The sequence below is a fragment of the Diuraphis noxia genome, unplaced genomic scaffold (assembly GCF_037042655.1).
Source record: "Diuraphis noxia isolate RWA-SAM2 unplaced genomic scaffold, SU_Dnox_SAM2 contig0001, whole genome shotgun sequence".
Taxonomy (NCBI): Eukaryota; Metazoa; Arthropoda; class Insecta; order Hemiptera; family Aphididae; genus Diuraphis; species Diuraphis noxia.
The window spans coordinates 34,370,606-34,388,162 of record NW_028301711.1 but is presented as its reverse complement, the minus strand read 5'-3'; the positions used below and the strand labels follow the sequence as shown (position 1 = coordinate 34,388,162).

At 29.0% G+C, this 17,557-nt stretch overlaps 1 protein-coding gene across 1 annotated transcript in view; it reads left to right on the top strand.

Annotated features, from left to right (window-relative positions):
- LOC107173196 (uncharacterized) overlaps positions 1-17,557 on the top strand; it is a 171,738-nt gene that overhangs the window by 91,930 nt on the left and 62,251 nt on the right. Inside the window, exon 2 of the mRNA XM_089215718.1 lies at positions 13,496-13,660. Within this exon, the coding sequence (XP_089071844.1) occupies positions 13,496-13,660 (165 nt within the window). The remainder of the gene's footprint in view (positions 1-13,495; positions 13,661-17,557) is intronic.

The following is a 17,557-nucleotide window of genomic DNA, read 5'->3' as shown; positions in this document are numbered from 1 at the left end:
CTCTATTTACTAACTAAATAATTAATTTTATTTTTGTTAAAATATCAATAGTTCAACAAAACAATTTTAAAGTACTATATTTTTGATACAATTTAAATGCATTTTTAAGTATATTTATTAATAATATTATATTATTGAACATAGTATAATGACCAATAATCGTCAATATTAATATATATATATATACCTAAATATTTTTTTTATACCAAAAATGTATTGTTCAAGTAACCAGCACGTGTTAATTTTTGCACAATAACATATTATTATAATTACCAACATTTCTACCGTGTTTTTTATTCTTTGAAATTATTTTAATTTTGTTTGATAATTGTTATGTCTGTTTGGGATGTTTCTAATTAACCATCAACTGAATATAACGATGGAAATGGTTATGGAATAATTAAGTTATTGGAAACAAAGCGGTATTTTTTCTGGCATATAAAAATTACTTTTAAAGTTAAATTGATGGAAACAGAAAAACTGACTTTCTAATTCGATTACTGCTGTATTCAATTACAATTACCGTAAGCCCTCTTCAACCCTTCTGGAACTTTTTAATTATTAATAACATTTACCTATATTATAGTATTGTTTGTTGTATAAGTACGCATTATAATCGATTATATGATGTGTTTTATGCTGTTCTGTATTTAACGTTACTGAGGATCTTCTGTAGAAAAAAATATATTAATGAACATAAAGCCACATATCAGGTGTCTTACTCATTTGTAGATTTATTTGTATATTTATTTGTACCTCTTATTGTACAAAAAAAAAAGTACAATAACTAAAACGTAATAGATTTAGATTAAATGTAATTTAATGTTGCATAAAAATTGATTACACAATTTGACAGTGACCTTCCTATTTCCTAACATAACAAGTTGCGTTTATCGACCATAAATAGCTATAGAATTAGTATTGTTCAAATACGTATTTTTAGATGACAATAACCTACGTGTAGATTGCCGCGTGCCGCCGTAAATATTTTTTATCAACTTTCCATAGATGTATATCTAACTATTATCGACATAATATGTCGTTTTTAAATTCACCAATCATCAGTCATCACCTTCGAAGTCTACCGGACATGGTAGAAACCTACGGGTGCCTATTCAAAATTCTGCCAAAAACATCCACGAGTACCAAAACCAACAGTTCCTCCCCGACAGTTCCACAGGCTAATGGTCCTTGTTGTTGAAGTCTCAACCCCCAATAAAAAAAAAAAAATATATATAAATATTATACAAATATTATCGGAGGTTATCCTAACCGTAATATTTTGTTCTAATACCATTCAGAATTAATTCTTATTGTGTCATCACCAAAACATAATACAAAATAGAATATCTTATTTAATTACATTAATATTTTTCACTCTATATTTCATAAATTAATTTAAATAAAAACTTTCGAATAAATAATTTAATGCAATTTTTCTGCACGTCACGAGATCGCTTCAATATCGATACAGTTAAATTACGCCAAAATTTTATCGTTGACTGATAGGTATTCAAAATAAACATATATGATTTCGAAAACAATATGCCGAATAAATTATGATTTCTATTATTCTATTGTAAATAAGGTGTCATATAATATAGTTCCAACTAATAATTACATAATTAATAAACTACATAATTTTATATATACACAGAGTTATTCATAAGATTTTTTTACCACTAAAGGAGTGTTCTGTGATGATACAAATTTTTGTTTTTCAAATCAGAACCTTAATTTATACTGTAAATTATTTAGTGGATAATTTTTTTTAGAATTTTGATGTATTGAAATCAAAATTTTAATGAATAGTTTTTGAGTTATTTAACTTTGTGTTCGAAGGATATAAGATCCATAATTTAAGTTTATAAGATATATTGTGGTCTATGGAGGATCTGAAAATATTAGTCATTAATATTAATCTATCAACATAACACCTTGTAATAACAACCTAAATATCATAAATACTATAGTTCCAATAGTACGTATATTTTATAGTTTTGTAAAACGTTTTTTAAGAACTATTATTTTTAGTACAAACGATTTAATAATTAAGAAGCTACTCATTCGAATTTTTAATTAGGTACATCAAAATAAAAAAATAAATTATACACTAAATAATTTACAGTAAAAATGGGGTGTTCTCATTAGAAAAACAGAGGATTGTATCACCACAAGACACTTCCTTAAATTGTAGTACAAAAAATCTCGAGAATTTGAAAATATGGACTTAGAGTATATTTGAGAATTCCAAAAATTTGAATTTGAATAAATTTATTATTAGAGGAACAAATGGGGGTAAGCATGCTTGGTGAATCACCATGTATATAAATAAATATATACCTACTAATACTATAATAAGTTTACCTATACATTCTCGTTTTTTCGCATCATTATTATTGCGAAAAATTATAGTTGATAATTAATGAAAAATTCAATTATTCCACATGACTTGTTCAAAATAATTGTCACGATCTTTAAATAAAAATTACGTCAACAACCTACATAGATACGAGTTATTACCTATATAGTAACATATAAAAACTTACCATGTTTAAAAATATTATTTTGTACAATAACAAACATTTATTGATAGAATTACGAACAAATCGTCAAAATAAAATGATCATTATGTCACTATATTACTTCCTTATTTATCTAATTCGGAAATTCGTAATCTCATAATTTCCGCATAAGAACACATAAACTCGATAAAATTGAATTTCCGCGTCTTACCTACTACTATTATAATCACTTATTAATTACTTAGTATACTAATTACTATTTACAGAGTTTCCAAAAATAGAATTTAATAAAATTAAGTTAATTTTATGTTGTTTTATAATTATACTATAAATTTAACAATGGTCACGGTTCGAAAATCGTATGTCTCATACTCGTCTTGCTTCGCTAACATAGACGCAAGATGACAGTGTATAATAATATAGCTATTTACCAACCATTATTAAATTAATTTATAATCTGATTATGTACGATCAGAGAATGGAACTACCTAACAATTGTTTATTATAACTGAGGGTGAGTTTTTGATGTTTTCTAATTTTTAAAAACCATAAAAAATATTTGAATTCAATATTGTAGTGTTTAATACTCAATTAATAGTAGTAAATGATTAGTTCATGTTTTCACTGTCCTAAAAAGTATAGGACTAAAAACAGTTATAAACGAAAACTGGCATCATGTGTTATAAAACCTAAAACTTGTAAAACTGCTCGTTTTTTGAGGTCAGAATCCTAAACTGTTATGCATAATTAAAGGATAATTCAATTATAAATCAATTTAACTGAATATATAATTAGCGGACGTTTTTCGTTTTTGAACACAATACGGCAGACAACAATAATTATTACTATGCTATACAAAGTTATAGTGTGATATATATAGCAATATTATTTAGGTGCCTAGGTACTACCTATTTGTGATTTTACATAAAATCAAGTTTTAATTTTAAGTGGCCTAAAATATTATATTAAATGCAAATTTAACCGCAAGACATGATATTAGTATATTACATTATTCTAACATATACATACCTAATTAATATTATGATGTATAGTAACATAAATATATAGCGATAAAAAAATATATATATATATATATATTAATAATATATTAGTGGCAATGTAGAGCATAAAATTTCAATAATTGAGGACCTATGTTTGGAGATTTTAGAATAATACAAACATCGTATTGTTTAATTGTATTATACTCCATACAAGCGCAGTTTTGTTCCAAGATAGTATAATACAACCCGTGGCACAAAAAAAAAAATCACCAGGAATTCATTTTTCTCTACTCGGTTGATTTGAACGATCGTTTTTTTTTTAAAATTATCTGTACACTCCCTCCTGTCAATTTTCTTGTTAGCATAAATTATAAATTCTTAAATTTCCCCTCCCTCAAATTAGTGATAAAAAAATACCTATATAATATCTTGAATTTTCTGACATGTTTATATGAAAACTGGATACGACCACATTGCATTCCAAGTATTGTAATAAACAATTATTGCTCACTTAAGTATTTGAATTTAAATTTTAAAATGATTCAAGTCACTTGTAATAAATATAATATCCAGTCATCATCATCAATAAATTTAATGCTTTTATGTAGGTTTGAAATTTTATAATATTTATTTTCTTGAAATATTTCATTACTTATGTGAAAAATAAAAATAAATATTAATCATAATATATTCATATATAAAGGTTTTGAATCATAAATACACTGCAAAACATAATTATTTTAAAAGTTGGTTTATGGTATTGAATATTTTTGAAAATAATTAATAAGTAGTATATTAACCGATAGGATAGTAGGTATCATTAATTTTATACCTAATTTATATAACCATCATTTACATAGAAATTCGTAAACTTTAGTTGATGAGTCAGTAATTATCAATATTTTCTGATTGTAATCAATAAATAGTAGTTACTAATCATGATGTATAACCGAATACGTTTAAAAGAAGAAAAAATATTAATTTTCATAATTTCATTGAATTCAGTTCAAAAAGAATAAGATTTTCAATTTTGAAATAATTCTAATTCAGAACCCTAGATACTTATATGGACAACACGGTGAATAGTATATATGCTTTGCTTCTGACCTGGTTGCCATATTATGTGACGTCCTATGTATTTTTCTGTATTTGTTAGGAGTCGTATTACTTAAAATGTGTGTTTTAAATACACTTTTATGACGCGTATACCCATGTACATGGATAATAAATATTATATTAAAATTGAAATAAAAATATATTTTTTGCAAAAATTGTAATAAATAACAAACGTTAATACTTTTTAATTCAAAACACAGATAAATTTACTTGTAACGGTGATCTTACTAATAAATAATAATTTTATAGGTATTTAATGTAATATGAATGTCTTTAAACGATATATGCTAACATAAATTAGGCGTTTCGCTTACATCAGAGCAACTTCACTAGCAGGTAGGTATATGATATTATAAACTACAACCTTCCAGATTAAACAAAACACTCTTGTTATTGTTTATTTAGTTATTTCGTTAGAATATTTCAATAAGAGAATAAATTCACGTAAATTTTTGTAAATTTTACCGAGGCATTTTTTCACTCGGTAAATTTTTTTTTACCATTCATAAAATCGAGTGACCCATCATTTTTAATGTTTTTATTATAGTGTTATACCTTTAAATTGTTTACTATAATATTATTGGATAATATTAATATTTAAAGACTAAGGTATATTACTAATACACTGCATGCAGTGCAATCGATACATAGAAGCACATAATATAAACATTGTTATTAATAATTATTACATTTAAATATTAAGAAAAAAATGCACTTCTAAAAGCATTGTATTTGTATTAGATCTTAGTGTTATTGTGTTTGTCATTTTGTCAATACAATTAGGTATTTTCTCTGTGAAGAGTATGCTCAGGAGACGAGACTTGAGAAATTCACTAACTTATCAAATTCTACATAAATTAATCGAAAACAATTTTTCCAGTAAAATCCACATCTCTAATTACAATGAATCTGATGAAAATTAACTATTCGTCTAACATACTCAGATTTGAACATCCAATCATTTCGATGTAATTTTAATATTTAATGCCTAAATTTAAGAATCCACTAATAATTAATTCTGGCACTATTGTCGTTTGTTCGCTGTGTCAAATCAGCAGGTAGACTAACTTATCCTATATGTAAATATAAGTGTTGGTAAGTATGGTGTAAAATGTATTAATCCTTAAAAACCGTATTAAAAATATTAAACTATGGTAAAAGAAAAACTATTTGCGTGCTGTACACTATATAGTATATAGTCTAAATATAGGTATAAGTATATTGTAAATATTTTAGTAAATATGTATTGTAAATGTGTTTGTGTAATTAATATTTTGTCGTGGATTTATATGGTTATAAAATATGTGTTACATAATATTATGTTAATATATTTAAAGTCTTAAAAGTAAAATATCGTTATCAAACTCGCGATATTGTGTGGTTTCCGCAAGAATAAATATTTTTATAATGAAATGTAAAATTATAATACAAAATACCTATCTTGATTTAATATAAGCACAAACATTGTTGAATTAGGAAATGGATTTGAACAAGTACACTACAGTAACTGTATAGCTTATAGGAGAGAGAATCAATCGCTAATCTAATCAAATTACTCTACGATCATCTTTTCAGAGGGTTTCAACTTATTAAATCGTGACGTGCGTGTTATGACAACGTGTATAAAGCGATGATCTCATCTGATATGTAAAAATAACAAACGATATTTTTTAACCCATAGCCGATGGACCTAAACCACTGTCCAATTTCGATGTCCTGACATGTTTTCTGTCGCCATGCCACACGCGAACTTACACACATTAACCAAGTATTGGGGAGAGGGCGATCGGTCAGAAAACACGAAACATTACAACAAAAATAATGAATAAATTAATATGATATACTGTGGCGGGTTTATAGTTTACTATTCCTTCAACCATATTATTATTATTGTTGGGTATACCTAGTTATGCTGTATATTCTGCACGATCGCGTGTAGGACTTCTCGGAAAAACAATTTAAAAAAAAAACAAACTAATAATAAAAAAATATTTTCTAAATATTTTAGGAGCGTCGCTACGAGTTCGTGCGGATATTATAATGATGCCAGGTATATAATTATACACGCGGCGTTTATCGTTTATATGATAATATGTAAGTATATATTATATACACAATATAAAAGTGCAGCTGCAGTGGCGGTGTGCAGGACCGTCGTCCCGAGCAATAAAAGCTTTGGTGACGACGACAACGACGACGGTGACGACGGTGACATGAGAGTATATGAGACGAGAGACGATGATAGACGTGAGACGTGAGACGTCTGCGGGGACGGCACGGGGTTAGGAGGTACGTTTTTAATGCCCCGGTCGTAAAAAATTTGGGGGGGGGCGAGCATAGTATATAATACGACGTCCGTGCACGCACGCACACACCGGCAAAAGCGTCTCCTGCAACTCGCCGACGCCGTCTCCTCCTGCGCCACTATATATACGTCCGCCACATGCACGCACACAGCTACTGCGCGCCGTACACCACTACTGAGCCACCCCTACCTCCCGATGCACATTTTGCACCGTTGCACTCGCTAGCGTAACTATATACATATAAACTCACACACACACACACACTCGTATACGATGCAACTACGACGGTGGTGGTCGTCGTCGTCATCGTCGGCGGCGGCGGGGAACTTGCGTAATAAAATTTATATTGTCGAAGACGTCCGCGATTTTATCGCGTAGAATTTAAACCGGTCGGCTTGGTAACCTATACGCATACTCAGCCTATATAAATGTGTGTGTGTTTGTATATTTTGTTTGTTTGAGTGCGCGTAAATAATAAAGAGCGAGAGAGAAACCACGGGCTGCGGATGCGCGTCTTCCTAGGTTGCCTATTCACTACTACCTATATTTATATATATACTATATACATATATAGGATTATTACACTCGGTTTATATGTACGGGAATAAGGGTATATATACGCGCACTCCCTTCCGAGAGGCTATAAAAACGGGAAAAGCACCACCACCACCCACCCCTATCCACCCACGTATATAAATACATTATATATGTATATACATTTGTACAGTTCGAGTACCCAACTGCCGTCCTATACAGAAGTATGACTCGTTGGACAGGACGACCGGGGTGATGGGTTGATGGCGTACGCGCTTTTTGGCCTCTGGCGATTGCAGATACAGCAACGATGACGGAAGTGCAATAGGTATAAATTATCGTTCTTTACCCGTGTACAAACTACCAGACGTTAAAATGCATCTCCTTTATATCGAAAGCTACTATCGGCGGTGCTTTTTCCATCAAGTTTTCCCCTACGGTTTTAAATGCACGAATTCGTTAAAACTTTACACTCTATAATATATACTCGCACACGCTTCTCCTCCCTTTCCGCACAGTTGTACCAATCTCTCTCTCTCTCTATCACTCTCTCTCTCTCTCTCTCTCTCTCTCTCTCTCTCTCTCTCTCTATGTATCTTTCTGTATCTTTCTTCACCCCACCCTCTAACACACCACTACTCCGGCTTTGACAAAGGTCTGACGTGTGGGAAAAGGGGTAATAAAGCATATTATACAACTGTCTGTGTGTTGGGCGTTGGCTGACGGATTTCCCTTATGGGAGAAGGGTTGCTGATTTTTATGTCTACATAATAATAATACAATACATATTTTCTGCAATGTCGACGTCGTCGTCGCGTGTCGGTATATGAGTATATAACTGAGATTCGAATTAACGAGTTGTCCCCAAGACGTCGTTGAAATGTTTTCACTCGTTTTAACAAATTTGATATATCACGCTGGTCGTTATACATGTAGGAATACTCAACTTGAGCTCATTCCAATATTATACCTTATAAATATATATACATTAAATAATGAGGTTATTTTATACGCAATAATGGTGTTATATTTATATATATATATATATATATATATGTATAATGTGTAGTATTGTAGTGTATATATACATACAGGTTGACATTCGAATGGCATCATAATGTAGAAGGATTTAAATTATCCACAGGTGTATTATGTCTGTATAAAAATATACACCGACTATATCAATATTAATGGTCCATATATAATTATAAACTATCAAGTGGGTCACTACAACTCACTAGCGTAGGTTAAAATGTACAAATAGATTACAAACAATTTAGACTTCTTATGTATAAGTCTAAAATATATATGTCCTTCTGAAGGGAATGGTTTATACAAATTATAGTATATTGTATGTGTAAGAGTGTTACTATAAACGAATCATGAGATAAGTGAATTTATATCTCTGGAAAAAATAATATGTACCTAGTGAATAATAATTCAAACTTTCAAACTATTAAACTTCTTAAATATAGATACACGATTTTTTTTGGAGACTTGGTTGGTGCACAGAATATTTCTCTACTATCATAGAAAGAAGCGTAATTTTAAAGTTTTAAACAATATATGTAATATATTTAATACTTTTAAGCAATAAGTAGGTATATTTTGAAAAGTCTATAAAAAATAATAAGCAAAACTATTCACGTATACTTATCATATCCGACATTTACTTAACAAAAAATATGTCAACATCTCATCGTTTTTTTGACAAACAAACTAGTGTTTGTATAATTTAACAATTATTAAATTAATAATGTTACAATTTAATATTATATAATCACTATAATTATTAATCTTTACGCCCTACAGTACGTGGTAAAATATTTTTTTCATGGTCGTGACCATATTTACGTTCATAAGTAATTAACATCAGCTTCGTCTAAGATTAACCTTTTCAATTGTTCGTGTAATATTCGATAGGAATAATCTACAATTTGGAAAAAGTTTAAAAATGTCACCTATTTAATAGTATCATTTAAATTAGGTAATTCACAATGAGTGTAATTTACCAGAAAAAATCGCTAGTCAGCTACGGTGCGGCGTTAAGCTATGTTGACGCCCCGGGGAAAATTAAAATACGAGACAATCTCCTCTTGTGCCAAATAAATACATAGCACATACGTATAGGTAAGCGATATCTCTGCGAACCAGAATTCTCGCATGGATATAATCAATACTAATAATATGACTACACAACGAACATACAACGCAGATAAACCACATACGAAATTAAACTTCAAAAAATAACGGAATAAGAACAGAACTAAAGATGAGATTATACATTTTAATTCTATAGCTAGATGGTTTTGTAAAAATAGAAAATATATCTAATAAGAATAATAACTGTGGTTAAAATTTAAAATAATTTTAGCAAAGAATTTATGATTTATTCTAAGAATATCTTTTAATATGCACATTGATGTAGAAATCTTGGCTATATAAATTGGCCTGCAAGAAAAACTTATAAATTATAATAATGCAATACATCTCCACAATAACAAAAAATAATTTGACACAGTCAACATTGAATTTATTATTTAACAACTACCCGAACCTTTTATTATGGTAGGCGATTTTAACACACATAGTCTAACACGGGGCTCTGATAAAATAGATATCAAAGAAAAAAATCGAAAAACTACAAGGAAAGGATGATTATTCTTTACATATATTATATCACGGTCGTATACGGACCAGTAGCGTATCCAGGGGGTTGAAGGGGGTTATACCCTTTTCTTTCTCCAAATAAAAAAAATCAGGATACACTACTGCAGCGGTATGGACAACACGTTGTATTGTTCAATGTTATAATTATAATATAGGTATTGTAGTGTATAGTCTTGATAATCCGACTTTGAACAGATAATATGTTGTGGATTATCAGAACTTGTAATAAAACATTTATTAAATTGCCTACATGTTTAAATTATAGATATTATGTTACTTTTGAGTTTTAACAAATAATTGAATTCTATGAAATTACTATAAATTGTAGTAAAACAATAATTTTTTATATTTGTTTTTTCTTTAATCTATCTGCGCCTTGTCTTGCAATTTTCTTAAATAAAATATTTTATCGATTTATCAGGATCGTCAGTCGAATTACGATTTTATTAGCTATTTGGTCATTATAACAGGTAGTCAGATTACTGGACATGTTGGATTAACACATGGTTAGATTACCGAGACTTTACTGTACCTATATAATAAATATTGTTATTTTGTATGAATATTAAAAAAAAAAAAAAAAAACAGTCTATTCAAAACTACATAATATTATAATAGACTGGCAATTAAATTGTAAAAGAAAATTATTCTCCGCTAAAAAAATATATTTTTTATCGTTTAATTTTTGTTATAACCGTGACGTCCGTGACGGGCATAAAAACGGTATCTGTATAGTATGTATATAATGTACGTATAACCCTATCCACTAATTGCGCAAGAACCTCTATAACAATACGTATACTATTATATATGTATCATTTATGCTACTATATGTAATGATATGTATAGTGTAATTTATATACCTATGTAATATAAGACATAACTGCAACTGCACCACACAGACACGCACGCACACTTACACACACATCCCGGGAACTATACTGCAAATCTATGTTATAGTCTATGTGTTTATTATACGGTCATATAGGTTTAAACAGAAGGTATATAATATGCACGTATCTGATATGCGCGCGTGTGTGTGGGGGGGGGGGTTCTTCAGCCCCCTTATCCATCAATGTTAATTTATATAATAATAATATAAAGTACTATATAATATTGCACTACCAGACGACGGGTCAGGAATATAATATTATTTTAACTAGTTGTGTCATATCGCGCAAGCTTATGATCATCCAAATCCAGTTATTTTTATTACTGCTCGACATCGGTGAAATATTAATAATTCCGTTTGAATATGCGTAAAGTAAAATGTACGTCACAATATCGTCCATAATATTATCGTGTATGATTAAAAATTGAAAATATCGAACCTCATCCGCCATTTATTCAGCGTGCGTATCATTTTTTTTTTTTTTTTTTTTAATGAAATTTAAAACACCGACTATAATATATTACTAATTATATTATTATATATTATTGATTTATATAAATATTTTTGAGGTAGAAAAATGATACTCTTGCGATCCTATTATAATTAGCGGTCATGACCGCTACCTCTCGCTACCCCATATAGTTACGCCACTGGCCTATGTCCCTATGATAAAAAAAATGTATACAATATTATTATATCAATGTTTATGTTACCTGTTTAGTAGTAGTGAAATACTCTGCAGCCTTCAGTATCTATTTACCTACACCTTAAAGATTATTTTACGCGCACCGTGCCATTGTATACTTACACAATATGGTTTGGGAAAATTGCTTTTGAAAAAAAATAATGAAATTAATTTACTCATTAATATACTTAACTTTATTTTTCAATACGAAAAGTTTGTTATTACTTCCGTGTATTTCGAAAGCCAATGTAAGTATAGGCATGATAGTGATATCAAAAATATATTATGTCCATGATAAATATTAATAATTTTTATATTTATATTATTTTTCCGATTAATTAAAATTATTATTGATATTCCGAAGTGCCTTCGCTGGTTGATTCTTCCCTCAATATACTCAAGCTAATACATATATATATAATTTTAGAAAAATAACATGATTTATGCTTATTGTACATTTTTTATGTACAGATTGTATAAAATCTAAATAAAAAAAAAAATAAAAAAATATTGGTACTCAAAACAATAATGATTTATATAGGCTAAACTACGGGTCAGTGAGCCCTTGCCTGATCTAATACTGACATACGATTTAATATTTAAATAAAAAAAACTTATCTTGTAATTAAAATTTTTTTCATTTATTTTATTGTTTTGCCTGTCCTAATGAAATTTCCTGGTATCGCGTATGACGATTTATATTATAGAAATAACTTCTCACATAGAATTTACATTATATTTTCGTTACCTATTCGGAACATTTTTTAAAGAAATCACATAACTCGTTATTTCGCGTTACTTAACAATGTTTTTGATAGTAAATTTATGGCTAAGTTGTTAAAGAAGAAGATTATTAGGAATTATATTTATATTTTTAAACTGTTTAGTTTATATTAATTTATATCATCTATTGTTGATATATGTATAACACCTATAATATAATGTCATATGCAATTATAGGTATAGATATATTGATTTATATTGCCTATTATATTATTGTGATATTTAATAGTAATATTAATTTTTAATCAATTTATTGGTTAAATTCATCCATTACACACCTACATTTATACAATTAAATATTTACTGTAATTCATTATACCGGTATAAAAGTTATTTCAAAAGAATCGTTCCCAAAATTACCCTTTGCAAATAATCAGAAAGTCTGGTACCTATATATCTTTATCGAAATGAAGAGTTTTCCCGTTTTCTCGGTTTTGAAGTCGATAATTTAATATTAATCATGGTTAGGCCACTTTATTTTATTATTTAAATTTTTATGTCACTTGCCCTTACTTTTCAATTCGTGTTGTGAACTTCGACTTACTGTAGTGTGAGAGACTGCGACACAAGTTGAAAACGGCAGTATTTATTATTTCATATATCTTCCTATATACGCAATTGATGGTCATAACTTTAAAAGTTTAAACTTATATTGTTATATTTTGAAGGGTAACACATTTTTGTTGTTCCTATATCTACCAATATAAACAAATTTTAATTTGATAATGTTCAATATTCGATGAAAAACACGTATCACTTATGTCATAATATGTATTATAATTATATAACATAATATCATATACTATAAAATATTACAGCGTGCCATTTTACTAAACCTTGTTTTAAATATGCGCAATAACCTAAATGTAACAATATAACTAGTTTCTATTATTTTATTGTAATATTTTAATAATAATATTATACTATCATGAAAAAAAAAATGTCGAGTATCTAATATATAATAAATTCATTTTATTTCTCAGATTCCAGACCCGGGATAATGACTGATCAAATCGAGCACGTCAAGACCATACTGAAGGAGTTGGTTGGCCGCACCAAAGATTTTCAAAACTTAAATGCATTCCGTCTATTCGTTTTGAAACATAACACGTACGACGTGGACAAAGCGACCATGTTAATTAAGCGAGGTAAGTGACCGTCCGATAAAGGGAGAAGGGTTATTGGCGGTATGGGGTGGGTGAGAAGGAGTAAGGTGAGAAGGAAAAAGTCGTATTATTTTTACTACGTAAAAATTAAAAAAAAACCGTTAATTCTACCACCGCCGCCGCTGGTCGGTCGGCAGGCCGGCCGTACATATATCCACACCGTGTGCGCACACCCATTTCTTCAGTGCACCCGTGGTGGATATGTATATATTTATGCGAAGTGATAGGCGTGACCTGCAGTGCACTGAATGCAGTAATGACACCTGGTGGGGAGGCGAAATCAACTCCAACACATAAATACTCGTAAAATATCCGACCACCATTGTTTCGACGCACCGAACATGCTCAATAACACAATATAATAGAACACATTATAGCCATGTATTATAATGTAGTATATCTAGGTACAACAGGTATAATCATGACGTGTACGCATGCATATTAGGTGTATATATATTTTATATGTATATATATATTATAAAGGCGTAGGCAGGTATATATAATATGCCTGCCTGACCATCTGACTACAAGTAAATTAATGTAACAAAGTAAACACGACCGTATCATAGGTACCTATAATATACGCGTGCGCGATTACCACAATGTGCAAATCAGGCATTATAATAATAATATTATTATTGTCACGTCGCGCTATACTGTGTTATTCGTGTATACGTGACGACGAGATAATAACATTATTATAATATTTCGATATGTACTTATAATGATTGATGCAACGATATTTGCGTATACGCATCATATTATAACACATATTATATATATTATAACTTAATAAATAGTTAAATATGTATATTATATACAAGGTGTTATAAATTTATGTGACAGAAAATGTCAGCATGATATAGATACTTAAATTAGGAAAAAATAACCTATGTAAAAACCTCTTTAAATCATATAAACTAAACTAATTTGATATTAAATACTTTTTTTATTAACTAAAAATGGGAGGTTTTAGGGGTAACTTTTAAAATTCAAACGGCATCCTATATTTTTGAAATATGAATCATATAAGATTTATTTTTTAATGGATTTTGATGTATTATTAATAATTATTAGTCAATAATTAAAGTAAAGAAGCTATTTATATTTGAATTTTGTGTATTTATTTTATTTTTATGCTTCTGTTTTACGCAAATGCATTATTGCATTTTTGTACAACTTTTATAATCTGAACGCTATCTAACTATCAATTTATTGTAGTAATAAAACGTGTGTTTGATATCTTAGTTTAATTTTATATTACGTAGACCAAATCACATAATTGTATTGATAAAAAAAAAAAAACTCATTAGATAATATACCTACCTATAATATTATTTATATTGCATATTGAACTATTTATAATCAGTGCTATTATTGGAACGGTTTTTTATACTCAAGAAATTTATATTTTATTGTTTGTAATATTTATAATATTATAAAATCTACAGTTGTAGATAAATAGGCAACAGTTAATTATACCAAATTGTTGTATAAATTAAATTATATTGTATACAATTACTTAAAATTTACACAAACAGGTTAAGTACAAATATTTTCCGTAATAGGTACCTGTATTTTTTGACTGATTTAGGTACCCAAAAATATTTTTGAGCATAGCCCATTCGGCTACCGTTGTTCAAAAAGGTCAATTCTTAAATGCTGCAACTCGTTTGCGCACATTAAAAATTTTTTATCTGAAAATCGACTACTCGCTTGCGCACGATGAACTCAGTCGTTTACCTGAAAATATATCACTCGTTTGCGCAAAACTACAACACATTCACACACATGACACATGTATATATCGCCACGGACTGCAGTACAAATTATCAAATATTTTATAGCAATATTATCTTATTATAAGTTATAACTGATGGTGTAAATTATATCATTTTGGATTTTGTAAACTATCGAGCGTTTAACTTAAATAAAAATATTGGAAATAAATTCCATCATACAAATTTAATTTAAAATAATATAGTTTTGTATTTATGTTTAGTATTATTTATATTTTTATATTGACTAATGATGTCATAACGATTTATGTAACATGCATCATACACACACACACACATACATTTTTAAACACGCCTGTTTAAAAGTTTGAAACAAACAGTTCTAAGTTCTCAAAGTGAGAAGGAAAATGTATGAGCAAACGAGTTCTGAAAATAGGGATTTTTGTCACAGGTAGCCAAAATATATGTGCGCAATCGTGTTGTGTATTTTTGCGCAAAACGAGTTGTTAAAAAGTTAAATGTGCGCAAACTAGTTGTAGCCTTCTCAAATGGCTCCCGTCGAAAAAGGTTTTACGATCAGGTCAATTCCTAAACGGCTCCCATTGATAAATATTTTTTTTTTAGGTTATATTCTAATAAATTATAAAAATTATATTCAGTGAATTAAATGTTAAAAAAGTTTTAAAAAATTGAGAAAAATTGTAAAAAAATTTATAAAATAGGTAAATTTTCGACGCACAATTTTTTTTTGTATAATGTATAATGCTTATTATTTTTTTTGATGAAAATTCTTGAATATTGTTTTCAATGAGCTTCTGTTTTTTTGTCAGATTTGGTGTATTTATATTACTTTGAGCTTTAATTTGAGTTTCGGATTGTATATACCTTCATCGTACCTTTCACTAATAGTGTTTTGCTTAAAATAAGCCTTACAACCACTTGTTGTATATTTCCAACGCTCTACGTCGTCAGCTAGTTTTTTGTGGAAAGAAATGAAAAAATGTTCTACCTACACATTTCTTTCTAAGAATTTCACTGGACATTTCGGAACGTAGACACAACGACGGTGAATATCGTGAACAGACTGAAGTTTAAACAAACTGCACAAGCTGACACGATTGTGTAGGTACCATATCCATTTCGCATATCCGGTAAATGTACCAATTTAAAACACTTATTATTGTCGATATTGCCAATTAGCCATCAACACATATCCTACCTATATAGATTAGATATCGATGATATACGAGTCTTATAATATACACGACGACATATGATATTATAGTGTATATATATTATTGATTTCGGTATAGATGTTTGATATAATATGTATGTTCAATATTTGGGTATTTTCGTGTTTTCGATATTATCAATATGTACGAAATTTTCGGTATTCTGTTTTAAAAATTAATTTAAAGTTGCAAGAGGCTACTGTGTAGAAACTTCAACAAACTATGTACTACAAAGATGCTCACTGCGCTTGTGATTCACCTTTTAATTATTTATATAAAATTTTGATACCAAAATTCTACATTCATATAACTATTTATACAGCATAAGCCACATGTAAGTCAGTCATAACCAGGACCCGGATATCAATGCAAACTGCATACCTATTTTTTTTGGTTGATCTTAGACAATTCTTTCCAAGTAAATAATTCGTTTCAAGTAACGAGTGTCCAACTTTGTATAGACCAACTCGTCTTCTGAAAATACTTTCCAAGATATGGAAAGCTGCTACTTAAACGAATCTTACCTATTTTTGGTGCTACAAAATTCTTACCAAACTCACAATTTGGCTTTCGCAACAACCACTCCACCATACATCAAGTCCACATACTGGTAGACAATATCTGATATGCTCTAGAAGAAAAACTCTACTGCTCCGGTGCGTTTCTATATGTCTCCTATTTCATTAACACAAACCAAAACAAAATAAAAAACCATACATGCAAATATGTGTTAAGTAAATTGTTAAATTCTACGAAATTATTACTCTTGAGTCAGGAATTACTGTAAAATAATGCTAATACATTCGCAAATTCAAATCTTTAGATACTGAAATGTGCTGAACTGTATACTACTTTTCATAAATATGCATCATTAAACGTTACAATATCAATATGAAGAATATAAGTAA